General features: G+C 35.1%; 1 protein-coding gene and 1 long non-coding RNA gene across 2 annotated transcripts in view; one reads left to right on the forward strand and one right to left on the reverse strand.

Moving 5' to 3' along the window:
• The window catches only part of LOC126912527 (uncharacterized), a 109,912-nt gene that overhangs the window by 78,720 nt on the left and 10,973 nt on the right, over positions 1-20,219 (forward strand). The gene's annotated exons all lie outside the window — the stretch shown is intronic.
• LOC118264202 (putative inorganic phosphate cotransporter) overlaps positions 1-20,219 on the reverse strand; it is a 64,539-nt gene that overhangs the window by 4,195 nt on the left and 40,125 nt on the right. Inside the window, exons 2-9 of the mRNA XM_035576638.2 lie at positions 16,157-16,229; positions 14,705-14,907; positions 10,804-11,040; positions 6,912-7,121; positions 5,724-5,891; positions 3,633-3,849; positions 2,398-2,519; positions 472-588 (exon numbers count right to left, since the gene is read on the reverse strand). Coding sequence (XP_035432531.2) covers positions 472-588; positions 2,398-2,519; positions 3,633-3,849; positions 5,724-5,891; positions 6,912-7,121; positions 10,804-11,040; positions 14,705-14,907; positions 16,157-16,190 — 1,308 coding nt within the window. The 5' untranslated portion in view covers positions 16,191-16,229. The remainder of the gene's footprint in view (positions 1-471; positions 589-2,397; positions 2,520-3,632; positions 3,850-5,723; positions 5,892-6,911; positions 7,122-10,803; positions 11,041-14,704; positions 14,908-16,156; positions 16,230-20,219) is intronic.

Consider the following 20,219-nt stretch of genomic DNA (forward strand, 5'->3'; position numbering starts at 1 on the left):
AAGGCATTATTTTATTTAAAACCTTTACAAATGTAACTTTTGTTGTAGCAACAATTCACATTAAACTGAAATTAAATAATTTAATCAAAAGGTTCTCTAGTGCTCTAAATAATATAAAAAAGTTTTTCATTGAAGCCCTTTATAAAACTCAATTTACGACATTCTAACGGAATAAAAAAGTATTTCGCTACGTTATTGACCAAATATTTGGATGCCGTATTAATCGATTATCCGAAACCATATTATCGATGCTTCCATAAGCAGTTTTTTTTTTGGCTTTTATTAAAAACATAACATTTTCTTCCTTTATATTTCGCCCTTTTTTGATCATGGACAAACAAATATTTCCCCAATAACTTTCTGATCGACTCTTATAGCAGCGTTTGTCTTCAAGGTCACTAGACACAAACCATGATTAACAAAGAAAGTATAGTTATGAAGTCTTGTAAAACAAAATTTCTTCATACTTACATCAGGTGTCAACAGCCCAATCAGATATGGCGTAATAATTCCAGAGATGGTGGAAGTTCCATTGATCATGGCAGTCAAGGAGCCAGCGTAGTTCGGTGCCAGGTCCAACGCATTGACCTATGGACATAGAGAGTTAATATTAAGCACAAGCACTGCCAAATGGCTATTACGTCAGTACATGAAAATTAATGGGAATACGTGGGTGAGGCCTTGAGAATGGATATTTGGCACTGTTGTGATTTTTGCCCAATAAAGTGTAAAGTTTTGAATTTGTTCGTATTGCAAATGATACTCTATTATTAAGCGTCGTGTTATAAAGCAAGACCTTCAAGTATATGAAGTGTGGAAGACCCATACTTATGTACGAACGGGCCGGCTCGACCGGAATGATACCACGACTTCACATGAAAACCGACGTGAAACAACGCTGTGTTTCGTTGTGTGCGTGAGGTTACCGGAGACCCATTTACCTCCCTTTCCAATCGTCCTAATCCCCAATTCAACAACCATTGAATGCCTAATTCCCAAAAGGCCGGCAATGCTCTTGTATTTCGGATGTCCATGAGTGGCGGCCATTGCTTAGCATCAGTTTGTCCCTCTGCTCGTTAAAAAACAGCACAAAAAGCGACTCCTGAGATTCACGCACTCTAATATTAATGGAAGTTATTCAACGTTTTCCCCCAGATCATTGAAATCAAAGCAAACTTCGAAAAGTATCATTCCAGTTCACATACTACACTAATTAACTACGTACCTATTTCCAAAATAATTACTCGCATATATTTCAGCTAAGCAAATACTAATTCCTATAGCAAATTATTCCAAGAATTTGCCAAGTATAAGTCAGTACGAGTAGATTACGAGGAATCAAATAGCTCTGTGTGGAACTGAATCACCAAAGCGTGAAATTTCTGTGATATCAATCCAACGGTTGGGTGAGCAAGAAACAATCAACGCCACGTTATTAGAATTGGAACTAGATATGAATGAATGAGTGACTTAGTTCACTGTAATGGAGGTTCAGTTTCCGTACTTTTTGGGGGACTAATTTTGTTTTTGCAAATATGTGCATAGTTTTCTTAAACAAATGGAAAAAATAATTAATTCGCAGAATACTGCTCATGAATATGAGGTGAATATGAGCCTCTAGCATGGCTTGAAACTAGTCGTGTTCCTCGTCAAACAGATACGTGAGTAAACCAATAACATAATAATAAAAAAATCATCTGAAAGTCTTATTTACGGCCTAAAAACAGCCGAACATATTCAAGATTCAAAGCAAACATAAAAGGATACCAATTTCACCAAAGTTTACGTTCACAGCGATATATTCTTACAGACTTGCGTCAACAGAAATATCAAAGGTACACGTTTTTATACGTGACCTCTATAAGTCGGAGGTTCATCAAAATTCAGGTCGGACTCTTACTTTTGGAGCAATAAAGAAGTACTGACATCTGCCGACTTATGGACGTCGTTCTTAAAGTATTTTAACCGAAATAATTAAGGAACAAATAAGTAGGTCACCCATTTTGTCTAAAAGAAACAAACTAAGATGGTCTGCTTCTTAAGTTGTAAGCAAAAACTACCACCACAGCCGCCCATAGACACCCGAAACACCAGAGGCGTTACTAGTGCGTTTTGGAACTTTTGGAGTTTAGAAATTTAAGGGTTGTTGGAGAATCAGGGATTGGGATGATTAGGAAGGCGATAATTGGGCCTCCGGTAACATTACTCACTCAATCTATAAATCCATTTATTAACAGCAACGTAAGGATCATAACATAACAAAAACCTTTAACCCTTTGGATCTCCATAACCAAATTTAACAACCGTAAATCGTTCCCAAACGTGCCATAAACTACACTAGCGCCATTATCGCAATGGTATTCCGCAAACATTGGAAAATTACTACATTATTATTACCTTCATTCCGCTGTAGAATCCTCCCATGAGGGCCATGGAGGCTATGAAATAAGCGACGGCGGCGAACCGATCGCAGCCCGCATATGACGCCAATATAATACATATTGCGGGGCCGGTGGCAGCTGAAACAAATTACAAGCAACTTATGAAACGTGCCGCAATAATAGAGAACTATTCCAAAGAAACACGTAGAAGTCATTTGTGTGAATGAGAGGGAGGCGATTGTTGGTAGCTGTTAAACGGTGCTTGGATTGTAGTTTCCTTGTAGTATGAATTTTAATGATAGATTATCGTGAAACCTATAGTGCCTTTACCAGTAGATAATAATTGTAAGAACAAGATATTCCATACAATGTAATTTTTACTCAATTTCTGTCATATTTTTTAAGGGGGGAAAATCATCCAATTACTTCTCCCGCCTTGGACGAGAAGGACTACATTTGAACTCAGAGCTTAATTCTGTTGTATCTTTCACATAATAAATGTATCTTTCTAATGAAGTAAAGTCACTGTTGACTTTATATAAAAATATCAAAAACATTGGGCTTGAAAGTCTATCTCTAGATGTACAGGTAAAAATTTAAGCAATATAATTGTTTTATACGTGGTGCGTTATATATTTTCACGAAAATAAAAACGCAATTTTTATCACAGTACTCAGCACAGTAACTGAAAATCCTTCCTCTGTTTTTATTTGCACTAGAAATGGGAAAAAAGCAGGAATCAAATTACATTCGTAGTAGCCAATTACGGAGCTCATAGGAGAATGGTTCCAACTCAATAGCTGAGGAAATTATTGTTTTCTCTTTGGGTTTGCAGAGCAAACGATTGGTACTGTTATAAAGTCAAGTACTTTTTAATTATTATTTGATTATTGCAATTCTGCTCTACGTGTATGTTCTATTATTGATTTGTTCTTTATTATAAAAAACGTTGCCTCACACTAGGATTTTCTCCTGTGGTGCGTTTACAAACATACAATTTCACATACATACATTATCACAATTATAGTTCCATTAATATTTTAATATTGTATTTTTTTATGTTATGCATTAGTTAAAGTTTCTTAGCACTTTAGGATTATAGATTAAAGATTCATCATTAATTCAATATCACTTACTTAAAGAGCACAAAACTAAAAAAACCCTAATAAATTTTTATACATCAAAACGGTATCTACACACAATACACTTAAGTGCAATTAAAAAATAACTTTAAAACAAAACCAATATTACCTATAGTCGTGTGAATAATTCGTCCAGTCTTGATCGTGTGCCAATTCCTCTTAACACAGACGTCACACACCCACCCGAATATAAAGGAGCTTATCCACATAGCAAGGTATGGGATAGCTGTTAGTGTTCCCGTGGCTGCAATGTTGAATTTCAGTACATCTGTCATATACTTTGGAAGATCTGTCACCATTGTGTAGTATCCCCAATCGTGACCCACCTGGAAAAAGAATATAGTTCATTATTTATTTATTTTTTATATACAAGAGGAAAGTAATTATGGAAGAGATTTCTTGTAGTATCAGTATTACGAGATTTAAATTCCTTATGAAGCGAGTTGAGGATCTTTTGAGAACACAATTTCGTAGAATTGATAAGATACTACAGAGTTTCTTATTTGATACTACTCGTAAATAACTGTAGACTTTAACAAATACCCTTTTGTAAATGAAATATGAAATACACCACATATTTTTCCCGGTCTAAATTATAACAAAGACAAAAAGTCAATATAAAACTATATAGACATATACAATAGTAACACCACTATCTTCTTCACAACAGTTGGTCTAATTAATTTTCTCTGTGAGAATAAACAAGCGAGCCTTTATTACGTAAACCTTTTATTATTATCCAATTAGCAGAACTATGTGAAAGTGCTTTGTTCGTAAGTCCTCGTGCGCGAGGCCGGTGACGATGCAAACAGTTAATAAAATAGTAGTTTCATACTAGGTAGTGTTATACATTCATACAGTTTTAATGTTGCTTTCTTAAGGTACGCGTCCAAAGGCCCACATCGTACGCATTCCATATGACGTCATCGGTACGCATCGCATGTAGGCATTGCCGATGAAGCGGTCCGTACGATGCGGATCAGTGGTCGCAGTTGTATGAGTTTCTACACAGGATAAACTAAAATCCGTTACGTGGGATGCGTACGATGCGGGCCTGTGGACGCTTACCTTTAGAGACACTGTCCACGCAGCGTCATGTGACGAATGCATGCATCCTTTACAAATAAAAGGTGGCTTAAAAATAACAAATGCTGGCATAAAGCTATCAACGCAATGGGAACGGAAACGCTCCCATTGCTTATGTAGGATGCATGGATTCGTCAAATGACGTTAAATGGAAATTGTCATTCAGTCTGAATTAGAAATTGATTAGAAATGTGATTGCTTAAAGTACGATCTTAAAGTCATTATTCTCTGGTGAGGCATGATATCAAGGTACATATTATTAAGTCACTTCCACCAAAGTCTTCGATCAGCTCATTATACCTATAGGTATCTCATATCTTAATATTTTTAAATAGAATTGGGCAAATATTTGCAACGTCAAAGAAAACATACATCAGATTAATTATTATTTACCTTACCCTTATAAACATCTACGAAAATCGATATGGGTCGTCTAAACCCCAATTATGTGAAGACAGGTGACACCTTGACACCATCGTATTTTGTATATGGTTTACCCTTTCTATGTCACGGAGGGCAGATAGCATACCTATATATTTTGCCCTTTGTATGTACGGAGGGTAACTGATCGTAGACCCATAAAACATTGACATTCAACAACCTTCATTTAGTCACTATGGAAAATGCCAAACAAAAACGATAGGGTTAAAGTATAATGACGTAAAGTAATAAGAACCTTTTATGAGACATAATTAAAGTAGTCAATAATATTGTTATTGCATTTGATAAGAAAAATGTAAAAAGTTAATAATTCTGCAGTTTTTGCAATTAGCACGACAATAAAGAGAGAATGGCTGAATACAAGAAGTTTACCATCTGAAAAACTTATTTATAAAACAAGAGTAATTATTCAACGTATGCGCGATATAACAGATCATCATATTTGGTTTGTTGAACGGGACAAAAAAAAATTGCAAAACTCATACTGAAGTAATACCTATGTGACCAATGGACCATCTTTTTTTTTAAATAAATTATTAAAAAATAATTTATTAAAAAAAAAGAACAAAGCGTTCATTGTGGCGGACTTAAGGGAAGAACTTTGTCCAGTAGTGGACGTCTTCTGACTGATGATGATTATGAGTTAAAAATATTGGGTTTCTTATATACTTACAGCAGCAAATAGCAGCGCCCACACAGGCACACTCCTCACAATAGCCTTCCAAGGCACAGGGTCCCGTACACTCTTCGTATCAGCGCTGGTCACTGTCTCATTCAGGTACTTAAGTTCTTCCTCCGAAATGTAAGGATGTGTGTTTGGTGTACTGTAGCATAGGATACTCTGGAAATTGAAGAATTTTTCATTGAAATGACAGTTCACAGATAGGTATTTCTGTTCTAAATTCGTTTAAATAGAGGCCTATGTACCAACAGACACTTAAATGAATTTAGTGTATGAAGAAGTCGTTCGTCGTCAAGTCAGGAGATGGGTAGATAGATGACTTGAAACTGATAGAGCAACGGGACCTTTCTGGTTGGGAGTGGCAAGCAATAGAGTCTATTGGAAGGAATTGGAGGAGGCCTCTGCCAAAAGGCACACCGAACTTAGGGACTTCTTATAACCGCATGTTTGGGAATAAAGGCTATTATTATGTTATGAACAGGTAGGTAGGTTGTAAGTCGTAAATAACTTAGACTTAGATTGCGAATAAAACTCAGGTTCGACAATCAATGACCTTAATAATTAAATTTTAAACCTTTGCAATAAACTTTAATTGACAAACTACCACCAGTTATATTCACTTAGATTAAAATTTATTGTTATTTTACTACTTGTTCTTTATAGCAAATATTAATAATTTTAGTAACATTAATTATTGTATAAATAAAATAAACCCGTGGTATACCGGAACGTTGATATACGCGGGACAAAATGTACAAAAAAAGGTGTTCTATTGTGTGCCATATACCAATTGACAAGAGGTTTAACCTCTCTCACAAAACGTTTTTAGTGACTATAATAACTATGTAACTATCGTATCCGTAACATGTCAGTCCCCGATTCCCCAACAACCCTTAAATTCCTAATCCCCAAAAGGCCGGCAACACACTTGTAACACCAGAGGTGTGGCCATGGGCGGCGGAGATTGCTTACCATCAGGTGATAAGTCTGGTAGTTTACCGGCCATGTTCCATAAAAAAATGTACAAATTACAATATTAAAACTGTTTGAACTAGCTAGAATCACTAAATCCCAGTGAACAGTTTCTATATTTGAACAAAAAACTTAGCAAATTCAGTGCTCTTAGTCCATTAAAAATCCTACGTATCTATTATAAAAACTAATTCAAAATTGACTTACCCAAGCCAAAAACCACAATATTCCAAAGCACCCGAAGAAGTAGAACACATTAGCCCAGTCTCCATCTCCAGCCATCAGGAAACCAGACATGAAGGACCCGAAGATGTTACCAATTTGGGCTCCTCCGAAGACCAGGGCGCCTTGTCGTGAACGCTCATGAGGTGGAACCCATCGAGCCAGGACTATCATCAAGGCAGGCATTGTGGGACCCTGGAATATGTAGAAAAAGAACGTTTAATATTGTCTAATTTACGTCTAATTTCATAAGAAATAGTTTAAGTTACTACTCGTAATCCCTCTAATAAAGTATTGGAATTAGAGGATCATCCAGCTACTAAAATTATAATGAATAAGGAGTACGACAAGATACAGTAGTACAGATTAAATATTCGATAAATATTTTATCCTACTAGTCACACAATTGGTAAATTCGACTAAGTAAGTATCTTTTATAGCTTAAAGTGAAACAGGAATATTTGTATTAGTTTTAAGACAGAACACGCAAATGCGTATACCATTTATAATATACCTGACACGTGCATAATATACCTATCTAAACTTCTTAGAAAAGATAAATTGTTGTATATTTATCAGGATTTAAAACAGTTTCACATAAATAAACCGATTCAAATTGCAATCCAAAAACACTCAGTTTATAACAACGTCGACTAAATTGCAGTTTCAATAAAATATTTAAAAATGGTTCGCAATTTTTCAGATTCATATTTCACATCGTAGTATCTGATAGTGTTAATAACGGTACGTTATTACATTTTGATATTATTTTGTTTTATTGGAAAACAAATGCATTTTCTTTTATGGAACAAGAGTATTTGATGTTCCATAATACAGGAAAAGGTCATTTCGAACTCCTCCTAACAAGATGGTATGCTTTTTTTTTTTTTTTTCGGGGGGAAAATCATCCAATGACTTCTCCCGCCTTGGGCGAGGCGAGAGGGAGTGTCAGACTCTTACTGACTAAAAACCACCCCGTTCCTTCTCCTGCTTTTCGAGCCGGAGCCCCGGTAAACCCGCTAGGTAGTCCGCAGCTCCGGGCTAGGTAGTCCGCAGCTCCGGGGTAGTCCGCAGCTCCGGAAGATGGTATGCTTAAAAAATCGATTAGATATGTCGAAATAAAAAAGTTTTAATATATATTTTAAAATTAGAATTGTAATTAGCTTAACATATTTCTGTTTTTATAAATCAACGTGATTGTATTTCTGTTATTTAGCTACATACCTAAGATTATATTATGCCAGTATTTTAGATAAATAAAATAAATATATTATTATAATCTTTGTAGCCAAGTTGGTTAATTAAAAATCAATCAATCTTTTATTTGGATAAACAACTTTAACCTTCACAGAATAAAGTTTAAAATGCACATAGAACATCAAACTTTATTTCCTGCATTAAATAATTCTAATCTAATTCAATATCTTTGTTCTACGTTCTAACAAAAATGTCAATAAAAGTGCAAGAAAAAAACCTTGAGTTGCATTCGTGAGAGGGAAGGAGACACGATAAGAACAAGGCTGTGGCTGCATTTGCACGATTTAATGGCCAATCAGTCACTTGTCAATGAATTTTAATAACAGTAATCTGCAAGTTCTGTTACACGCGGTTACTTCCACGATTTTTGATTGACACGAACGCAAGACGTTAAGGTGGCGTTGAAACAATAATACTTGTGTTATTAGACAGTTTTGTAAAAGAGATCTGTGTAATTGTTTTTTTAAAAATAACCTTTAGTTACTTATTGACGACAAATTTTAAGATAATTTTTGCTTCTACCTAGCCTGTGTGTTATTTCAGACTTTTTATCTATTTCTGGCTGCTATGTTTGGTTCATATTTCTTCTTTACTTTTTATGTGAAGAAAGTACCAAGCATTCATCCTGAACTTTGCATTGATAATATATTATATGATCTATGTATTATACATAAAAACATTCCTCCTTAATCACTCTATCTATTAAACCGCATCAAAATTTTTTGCGGAGTTTTAAAGATTTAAGCATACAAAGGGACATAGGGACAGAAAAAGCAACTTTGTTTTATACCATGTAGTGAATAGTAGAATTACTACAATAATTACAAGTATTAAAACTGCTATAAGCACAACCAAGATTAACTGAGTAATAATAATTAACAAAATACCTGACTACATTACACGTTTAAAATTGTTACCGTACGCAAACAGTAAATATATATTAACAAAATAACTGACTACGATAAATCAGTCACATTTTTGTATTGTTCTTAAAATCATTGTTTTAGCGCCACAGTCATTCTTTGTTTATAAATATTTTGTTAAAATATTCACATAAAAGAAGTTTTTGCTGGACTGGACATGTTTTACCTAATGTTGCTCATTTGCAAACAATAAAATTACTACGGTAATCGCATCGGTTGGTTTCTAATTGAATGAAGAGCTATTTATGTATGTATGTATGCGATGGCAAGAATGCGGATAATTATAATGGTTGTCCTGAAAAATGGCGTCACGTTTTTATTTTTATTGTATTTTGATCTCTCAATGTTTTTCGGAGTTTTTAGTACTACTTGAAGTGTAGGGTTATGTTATCCCGGAGCTGTAGACTGCTGTGCTAAGCGGCTTACCGGGGTTTCAGCTCGAAAAGCAGGAGTAGGAACAGGGTGGTTTTTAGTCAGTTAGGCTGCGAACGCACAGGCAGGTGGCTTGCTTAGCGCCTAGTGTCTAGCGTGTCACCTAGCGAGTAGCCCAGTAAAACGAACGCTTAGCGCCTAGCTAGTCGCTTGGCGTGCATCCATGTAAACAAAAGTGCAGCCGGTCGCGTTCATTTTAGAACGTTCGTTTTACTGGGCTACTCGCTAGGTGACGCGCTAGACACTAGGCGCTAAGCAAGCCACCTGCCTGTGCGTTCGCGGCCTAAGAGTCTGACACTCGTTCTCAGCTCGCCCAAGGCAGGAGAAGTCATTTTTCTCCTTAAAAAAGGGTTACATAATGTTTGTAATTTTATTAATAAGTTATGCATAAAAATTACCGATTCTGTGAATACTGGATAGGTATCATTCACTTAGTTATTTTATGACATTCACGTCTCTGCAGCTTGCATCATGCAGCCGAACACGTGGCTTTCCGAGGATTTCCCACACAACACAATTGATTTTCTTAAGGTATGTAGGTACTAATTAAGTAAGAATTTTGCATTCTAATATCTTATATACTATACTAGCATTGATTGACTGAATTTTATGTGCATTTTAATATTGCCATCACGTGTACCTACATTTGAGAGTCTTTAAGAACTCTGTTTTAATTTTATGTACTTGTGGCAATTCAACGGTTATCTCAGTGTTCCTTAGATATCCTTCACGTTTTCCAAAAATGTAATCATAATGATCGTATTTCATTTCCTGGTCATTATGACGCAGCCCCCTCGTCCGTGTAACAATTTCCTCCTGGCGTTGCTGGGTTACCTATACGACTATATTATATATTATAGGTAGGTCTATGGTGGCTTTTTCACGTTAAACAGATTTACGACACATCCCAGCATCTTCTTTTTTAAGGGGGGAAAACCATTCATTGACTTCTCCTGCCTTGCCCGAGTCGAGAGGAAGTGTCAGACTCTTACTAACCAAAAACCATCCCATTCCTACTACTCCTTTTCAAGCTGGAGCCCCGGTGAACCCGCTTGGTAGTGCACAGCACCGGAATTCCGGCATCTACTTACTCCAAACTTCCGGCATCTACACCAAATCATCAATCATAAATTCATAACCAATCCAGTTCCCAATCATTTTTATCTACATATTTTACTTATCACTACCTAAGTACCCACCCATTTAAGTTTTCTTTTTACTCATCGATTAATACAATATTACCTCAATTCACTAAAAACACTCACCTCACCCATTCCTTGCAGCACTCGAAGAATAAAGAGCCACGTCGCCCCACCAGCTTTCACAACCACAGGAGTCAATAAAGTGAAGATGGCAGTACTGAGAAGACCGATGCCCAGGGTCCATTTGCCTCCATACCGTTCCGCCAAGTAGCCACCAGGCACATGGGTGATGGCATACCCATAGTAAAACCCGCTGAGGATCAACCCTTGTGTTGATTCTGACCAGTCGAATATCGCGTACTGAAATTAGAATATTGTTGGTTAGTTTTATGTAAATGGGGGTGATTTTGAACGAACATAACTATAATTACGTATATTGGTATATTAGTATATAGTATACTAATATAATCATCATCATATAATATCTGTGGGCTATTTTTTGGTTGTCTGATAATAAGGTTTAGGGAACAGAGAGTAAAGTTCCCTAAGAAAAGGAGGATCATCCGACCAGGCGAGGTGATCAGCAGGCGGGCTTTCTGCCCAACTGTTGTTCGATGGGATTTTCTATCCGTGTTAATTCGCATGTAAACTTCATATATGCGATGCAGGATATTTGTGACGTCATCCGTTGATTTGCTCGTCGATAGTCTATGTGCGACTTCTGTCATCTGTCACCTGTCAGAGTGTCGCCACAAAGGTATAATAAAAAAATATTTTTTATTTTGACCAAATCCAATTAATTAACTATATCGTCAGATTCATTATTAAATTTGAGATGTTAAGAATTATATTTTTTTATGGATTTTCTTTGAAGTTGCAAGTTGTGATATTGCCATATTTTTATATAGATACATAGGTACATAATATGATGAACATCATTAAATAATATATCGTTAAATTAATGAAAGTGTTATTAGTTATTTTTAACTGAGGAAACTACCCAATTATTATGATGTAATGTAATTAAAATTGTCGTTAGGTGTTAATCTTAATACATAGTATCATAATGCATTTTGCAACCAATCTAAATTAATATTTTGATTGCACTAATTGAACTTAAATTATTATTGGTTTAATTTCTACTTTTTAAATATATTTTTACAAGACTTATTCTTTTTATAAATATAAATCTATAATACATAATATAAATATATATAATATTATAATGTATCATATTAATTTATTTCTCTCATTACCACTAAACAATTAAGATACTATAAACTTAAGAATAGTGTATGTTGTTAGTGAAACCTGAAACCTTACAGATCACCAGGCCAACCCTTCGATGCAATGCATTGAAGTTCAGTAAAAAGTATTTAAGATCAATCTGGTGCTTTCTCTTAAGGAATTGCCGTGACGAATGCCGTATTTAATTGACCGCCAATAAATTAAATTTAAACAATGAAGTATTAATTGCAATGATTTGTCTTTGTATTCAAGGTGATTGGTCAACTACTATTTGATTATTGTATTTTAATTTTTATATATATTAATTTACAACACAATATAATTCAAATACCTACCGCAACTTCCTCGTAGTTAAAAAATTCTTTCGAAAAAATAGATCAATCTGTATTAATAAATAGAATTGGAATCTGTTTGTAACATTGAAATAATCGCTTTTCTGCATGTATATGAATGTAAATACGATACACTAATCATAATATTTTTTTACAATTTATGTTGTCTGTTTGTTCTGGCTAATCTCTTTACACTAGCAACGTTGAATTTTCCAGAGAGGTGCAATTCTACTATTATGACTAGTTTCCCAGTTTCTTTTTTCTAAACTTCTTTTTATATAAACAAATAGACACTAATTAGTCCGGTCAAATTAGACCAAAAATTCAGTAAACCCACGACAAATTCACACCTAGCTGAAAATTGGTATAAACGTTCAAATCACAATCATAAACTTTGTGTCAAAAGTCCCAATTGACACCGTTTAAGAAAAAAATTTTAGGGGGGTAAGAAGGTCCAAAAAATGGGTATTTCGCGATTTTCTTGAAAACGGTAAGTTTTATCGCAAAATTACCTTAGACATAATTTATAGATCAGGAAATTTCCTATAAAAAAGGTATCAATATTTTTTATCAATAAGTATAAGTTATCGAATAAAAAAACTAAAAACAAGGCTAGGTTTAGGCTTAGGTTTAGGCTAGGTTTAGGTTAGGTTTAGGTTAAGTTTAGGTTAGGTTTAGGTTAGGTTTAGGCTAGGTTTAGGTTAGGTTTAGGCTAGGTTTAGGTTAGGTTTAGGTTAGGTTTAGGTTAGGTTTAGGTTAGGTTTAGGTTAGGTTTAGGTTTGACTGCACGGTTGGTGCGGTGGCTGGGCAACTGGCTGCCGCGCAACGGGTAGCGGGTTCGATTCCCGCACGGAGCAACTCTTTGTGTGATCCACAAATTGTTGTTTCGGGTCTGGGTGTCATGTGCATGTGAACTTTGTATGTTTGTAAACGCACCCACGACACAGGAGAAAATCCTAATGTGGGGCAACGTTTTCTTAAAAAAAAAAAAAAAAGGTTAGGTTAGGTTTAGGTTAGGTTTAGGTTAGCCGTATCATCATCGGTCACAAAGTCCATAATCCACGCGAGCAATGCTGCGAATATCAGCTACTTTATTCTATAAAGTTCCATATGGAATCTGTCTATTTTTTTGTAAAAAAAGAAGTTTATAAAAATTAACCGGGAATCACAATACTATTATTGTGACTAGATTCCAGATGTCCAAGTGCAATTCTACAATTGCACCTCTCTAGAAAACTCAACGTTGCTTGTGAAAATTAAATAGCAATTCGCTCCAGTGACTTTTTAACATCACTTCTACGAATTACATTTGCGCATTTACGAAATTGGAGTTTTTTCAAATGTATTTTTATTTAAAGTTTGTTTTTCCCGACAATTTTTTTATAGTATCCAGTAAACGAGCAGACGGATTATTTGATAGTATAGATAGCAAGTAAGCAATAGGCGCCGCATATGGACACCCAAAACACCAGAGGCGTTATAAGTGCTATAACCGGCCTTTTGGGGGTAATGAATTAGTATAGTATTAACTATATTGTTTACAATTACACTTATCAGTTGTTTTGCAAACAAAATATTGCAATCACATAGTTAATGTCTGATAAATTAGTGATAATATAAGTGGATGTATTAATAAGAACATGTGTTTGTTGAGTCCTTATACCCATTACTTATACTATAAATACATCTTATAGTTCGAAATGTGTTACAAAATTGTCCAATGATAAACAAGGTGGAGGATTCATTGATAAAAAAATAAATAGTGGAGACTATAATTATAAAATGAGACTAACCGACGTACTAAGAGTCATTTAATGGTTACTTAACCCAGTTCTGAGCAATTGTTTTCAAAACAAAATTGTTACTAAGGAATAGTTTAAGTTAGTAAATGTCTCTGACTGTGGCTATAAATATTTAATAAGATCTTTGAATGCCACACAGGTCGTACTAAAATTGGCATCGTAACGACATCCTAAAATTAAGATCCGAATTGAATCCGGATACAAATAAAATTATGTTTGATATTAATTCCATCATTGTCATCTCAATAATCCTTAGAAGAGTATGATATAATCTAGGGATTCTAACATACTCCCTCTGCGCTTGGTGGGTAACAAGGATCACAGTTAGGGCATCAAAAATTTTAATGATATTTTCATCTTACGTGCAGATTAAAAAAAAACTAGGTTCTGGCTTAATAATAAGTACTAATAAAAAGCCTCGACCAACACCTGAGTAGGCTAACGTTAGACGGTTGGATCAAGAGCCTGATGCAGAAGGCAGTACTTCTGGACACCGCGCATTGTCCGGAAATTCATCTCTCTTGAGCCCTGACTACCGGTAGCTTGGATTTATCCCGTTACTGGTGGGCTACTGCTTTTTATACTTTTAAATGTAATCAACAAGTAAGGCAAATAAATAAATGAATATAATATTTTACTCACCGGTCTGGAACTGACAGTCCCATTAGTGAAGTATTCGCTGTCATCAGGACAAGCGTTAGGGTCGAAGTGTTGTTCCTCATCTCCCTTCGTGTTGTTCACCATCTGAGTGACGGCGAGGTTGAGACACACGCGCATAGTATACGCGTTGCAGACAGCCAGTAGCCCCATAATACCCAGGACGTACCGCTGAGGAATTAGGAACACTGTGCGGACAAAACGAACTCATTTAATTAGTTTTTGTACAACTTTATAACTTATGTTGTTGGATATAGAATTTATAATCTTTTAACAGACGACAATATTATTAAAAAAAAACATGTTAGTTTAAGAATACGAGTAATATTTGAATGTAAAGAAAATGATTCTCACTTTTTTGTCGCCACATTAATTTTTTTTAATTATTTTAATTCTACACTAGACTGCACTGCAGCAATAACAAGGATAAAATTATTATTAAATAAACAAAATTAATCTAAACAAAATAAATCTATGGTGGCCCATGAGGGAATTCTAGAAATATCATTTTACGAGAAAATAATTACATTCTTGGTGAAACAAAGCGGTTTAGACGAATCAATGGGGTAAAGAAATATCGTATTGTTCGGTTCTCCAATAAATTCCACATGCTTGGAGGTTTTCGCTTCTATTTCCCTAGACACGACTGCATATCAAACTATAGGTACAAACCAGTGTAAACTGACCCTTGAAAGAACGGAAAGATTATACAAAGCGAGATTATGATAAACTGGTAATGTATAGCTCGGTGGTACTACTTACTAACTATTTTTGCACATACATTTGTGGTAAAGGATGGAGTGTACAGCTAGACTATAATATTCAATTGAATAACTCACAATACTCGCTTCGAGTCTCGCTATGAAAAAAAGCGTGTTTATTTATTAATATACTTCTAGATCTTGGACTGATTTATGTTTACGGGATCATAGATTTTTTTACTATAGTTTTTAAAACCTTGAACAATGGAAATCAAAAATATATTACGTTTTTGGCTAAATTACAAATGCGACTTTCAGGGTGCCTGTCCACCGGAGGTGTGATATGCTACGTTACTGTGGATGTGTTTGGCTTCCACTAATCATATTCATTGTTACACATAGCTTAGAACTGGTGGAAACGGACTCAGCTAATCAGCTAAGCTATGTTTTTATACGGAAATATGCGTGCTATGGATGACTTCCCTATCATCGATACATTGCATACTCGAGCTGTGCATCTTTCCCGCAAAGCAACATAGCTTTATATCAGTGGAAACGGTTACATAGTTTGACAGCTTCGCATATCTCTGGTGGAAAACACCCTTTTTTAGATGCATTACTTACTCGAGACAGGTGTTTCTAACTGTCTTCACTTTGTGCTTGGTATTCGCTCTTATAACTTATCGTTTAAGTATATTACAAACAAAATAATGTAACTCAAAGTAGGTATACTTACGTCTCGCTATATTTTTCTTCCATCTTGGTAACATCGCAAAGAATTTTTTTCTTAGCCGCTACTACTTTATCACCTGCAACCAAAAGGAAAACGGAATAAGTATACAGTATCTAGATAACATGTTTCTAAGACATTTATCTCACCGAATGTCAAAATAAATAAGATATAAAACCTTATATGAATATTATCTTAAGAGGATAAACGTGAATTACATGGGACTAGCTGATGACCGTGACTTCAATCGCATGGAAATTTTGATGTAGGTTCTATGTCTGTGTAATAATCATGAACACAGTTTTCTTAAACTAACCTATGACTATTTACACGTGATCAGAGGGCTGACTATTTTCTCGGTTAGAAAATTTGCATTACCAGTCAACATGGCAATGCCAGTCTACTAGGCACGTTTCCCAATTTGGCAGTGATGCAGATAAGGTTCTTTGACGCCTTGTTTTTTTTTTAAGGATGGAAAATCATCCAATGTCTTCTCCCACCTTGGGCGAGGCGAAAGGCAGTGTCAGATTCTTACTGACTAAAAACCACCCCGATCCTACTCTTACTTTGAGCCGGAGCTCTGACGTTACGTTATGTTACCTACGTGTTAGGTTATCCGCAGTTTCGAATCGGGCATCAGCCCTACAGCCTGTGAGTACTTTGATGCCTTATTAAGGTTTAATTTATGACTAAATTACTTTTTTGGAGCGAACTCTATTATTAACCAATTAGTTTCCTTTCGTATTCCCTATCAATATATCAAAAAGTTCCCAAAAATTAAATTTAGCAATTACATATTTTTTCCATCACAGACAGTTATTGGCGCCTTATAAATATAATCTGTATATAATATCTCGTATATTATTTGTAATAAAACGTTATATTTTCGTTACTGTACTAAGTACCTAAAGTCAAACTCATGAATTTTATCATTTGTATAGATATGTAGCGTTCATAGGTGGTACCTATGAGGCCTTGCTCATATTTATCTCGTTATTACAATTTTCGTCGCTACTCTTGTCACACGTGCTATTTTATCATAGATCTGAATCATTTTACTTCATACCTACATATTATAAAGCAGCCAATATGACATGTGAGATAACTGTACGATTGGCAACACCTACATGGATCAATTTTATATTGTAGTGATGTTACCTGACTATAAATTTGGCTCATGGTTTCACGTCATACAGAATAATATGGCTTTTGTTAATTTAATTTTTTATGTTATAAAGTGGTTAACGAGCAAACGGATCACCTGATTGTAGGCAAAAAATCGCCACCGCCCATGGACACCCGAAACATAAAGGGCGTTGCAAGTGCGTTACCGGCCTTTTGTGGGTTAGGAATTTAGGGTTGTTGGGGAATCGGGGATTGGGAAGATTGGGAATATTACTAAAAAATAAAAATAAATATAGGTAATTATTCATATCTTGAATTACTATTTTTCTGAAAATTTAAATGCATCTTTGTCTGACATACGGTACTTAAATAATTGTACATAGATAGATCTAAAGGTGATAATTATTTTCTAATCGAACGTTGCACATTTTTCTAACACCATAAATATCTCGTAAGGCATTGTGCCGGAACTAAATAAATTACCACATACTCAGTATCAAAGGCATTAAATTAATCATGTAATACTGCACAATGGATCTTGCAACAATAAAAAATACCTATTACGCTACCTTCGAATATTTAAACGGCTCAATGGACATTCAGGTCATTTTTTAAACTCTTATTCTTTATCTTTATTGACTACTACGTTGGTCGAGTGGTCGCTAATGTGTTTGCTGGTCAAAAAGTGTTGTATATGACCCTCGGATCATGCGAAATACCCTTCTCTCAGTTTAAAAAAATGATAGAATTAGCATCCTAGAAGTCTGGAATAGTTCTCAGTGTATAGTGGATACTATAGCTATAGCTGCGGACTACCTAGCAGGTTTACCGGGGCTTCAGCTCGAAAAGCAAGAATAGGAACGCAGTGGTTTTTAGTCAGTACGTATCTGACACTCCCTCCCGCCGCCCGAGGTAGGAGAAGTCATTGGATGATTCCCCCGCCCCCCCAAAAAGTGTATAGTTACAGGCAAATCACTTTTTTGTGTGGAAACCCCTACTACCTTTAACACCGGTGCGGTGGTCCAGAGACGTGTCAGTCTTTGAACCAACTACCACAGGTATCACTCGTGGCTCGTAAGACTGTGTACCTATACTTAGGGCATTTAAAGGGCGTGACGTTGTTGTTGATTCTTCATTAATAATTAATATTATTATCTACTAACCACTAACTAGAAACCTGCGGTTTTGCTCGTAAAAATATAATTAACCTGCCTCATCTTAGTCGTGGAAATGTTTTGTATAGGTATTCAATTAAATATTAAATAATTTGTAATGAGAAAATGATGAATATAATCAATAGTTAAAATTAATTAATTGTTTAAACCATCTTTGAAGATTATTTTGTGTTTATTTTATGGTGCTCAATTTATCAATACCTTAGTTTCGTAGCATGGGGGGTAGCTAACGTCCTATCTACCGTATCAATTAAGCCCCTAACGTGCCTTATGAAAAAAAAACCTTCTTAACTGTATGTTTTTTTATTAATTATAAAAGTCCAGGTAATCAATTCCTTTTTTCCGCTTAAAAGTGTTCAAAAGTTGGCCAAATATAGGGTCACCATTATAGCAAGTAAACTGTGCTCTTTTTGAGGCTTGCGAGACAGGGTAGGAAAAGCCAATAGATGACTATTCCCCTCAAAAATAAAGAATAAAGTGGCCCCCTAAACAGTTTTTATACGGAGCACTGTACCGCCAAGACACGCTACGCTACTGCCTTGTTGCATAAACACAGATGTAGGATGCAATTAAGTTCATTAGCACGTTTGCTTTGAGGATAAAAATACAATAATCTGTTTTCAAGTTTAAATTACGGACAAACTAAATTACAAAGTAAAAACACCCAAAATCGTGAAACTTAATCGACTATAGATTTTATGATCAAAACAACAAAATTTCAAATCTATTGACAAAACACTTTTGTTAGTTTAGCTAAAATTAGAAAATTCATCATGATTTGTCAATAATCTGTGTATCACTAGGTAGATATTGTACCTTGTATCTTGGACGTCCAAGTTGCAAGTATAAAAGCGTCTTTATGACATGAAGATAAGATAGACATTTGCATAAGTGGCTACACGTAGTAGGTACACGTTTTTCAGTATAGGCATATAGGTAAAAAAAATGTCTTATCAAAAATCTCTTAAGATGTGTCATGATGCTCTTGCTTTGGGAGCCATATTATGTGGTCATCGTTCAAAGATAGATAAGGTAATGGATATCACACGACAATTTCACATATAGGAGGAAATTTTACTTAAACACTGAAGACTATTTCACTGAAAGAAGATTTCAACATATCACACTAATATTATAAATGTGAAAGTTTGTTTGTTTGAATGTTTCTCCATCAATCACGCTGAAACTACTTAACAGATTTTAATGAAATTTGGTATAGACAGGGTATGAGGTGACTTGAGTGATACGATAGTTTCTATACCACGAGAATATGGGCGAAGCTGCTGTCAGAAGCCAGTCAGAAATAAAGCTAATCAAAAATAATTTAACACGTAACATTCTGGATACAATTTGAATTACTTTTTACTAAATTACAAATCGAATAGTGTATGCATAAAAGTAGATGTTGATCTATTTACTTGTTTGACTATTTTTTGGATGCTCAAGGGGCAGGTCAAAGTCACTGAATAAGTCGATTCGGTTCAATGGCTCGCCTGTCAAGGAGTTTACGTCTTAGCACAGTTAAGTGACGAAAGGTAAACACTATTTTTCTAACAATAAGACTAGCAAACAGAGGATAGACTCTGTTTATCTTATCGCGTTTGGGATTGACAATAGTAATTAAGATTTTTATTTTTATAAATATTTTACAAATGAATACATTTGTCACGCCTTTTATCCCCTAAGGGTAGGCAGCGGTTCACATAGCATACACTCACTGTTCATTATTTGTACTATAAATCCCATGACATAGGAGGGAAGCCTGTTGC

The sequence above is a fragment of the Spodoptera frugiperda genome, chromosome 26 (genome assembly GCF_023101765.2).
Source record: "Spodoptera frugiperda isolate SF20-4 chromosome 26, AGI-APGP_CSIRO_Sfru_2.0, whole genome shotgun sequence".
In the NCBI taxonomy this organism is placed as follows: Eukaryota; Metazoa; Arthropoda; class Insecta; order Lepidoptera; family Noctuidae; genus Spodoptera; species Spodoptera frugiperda.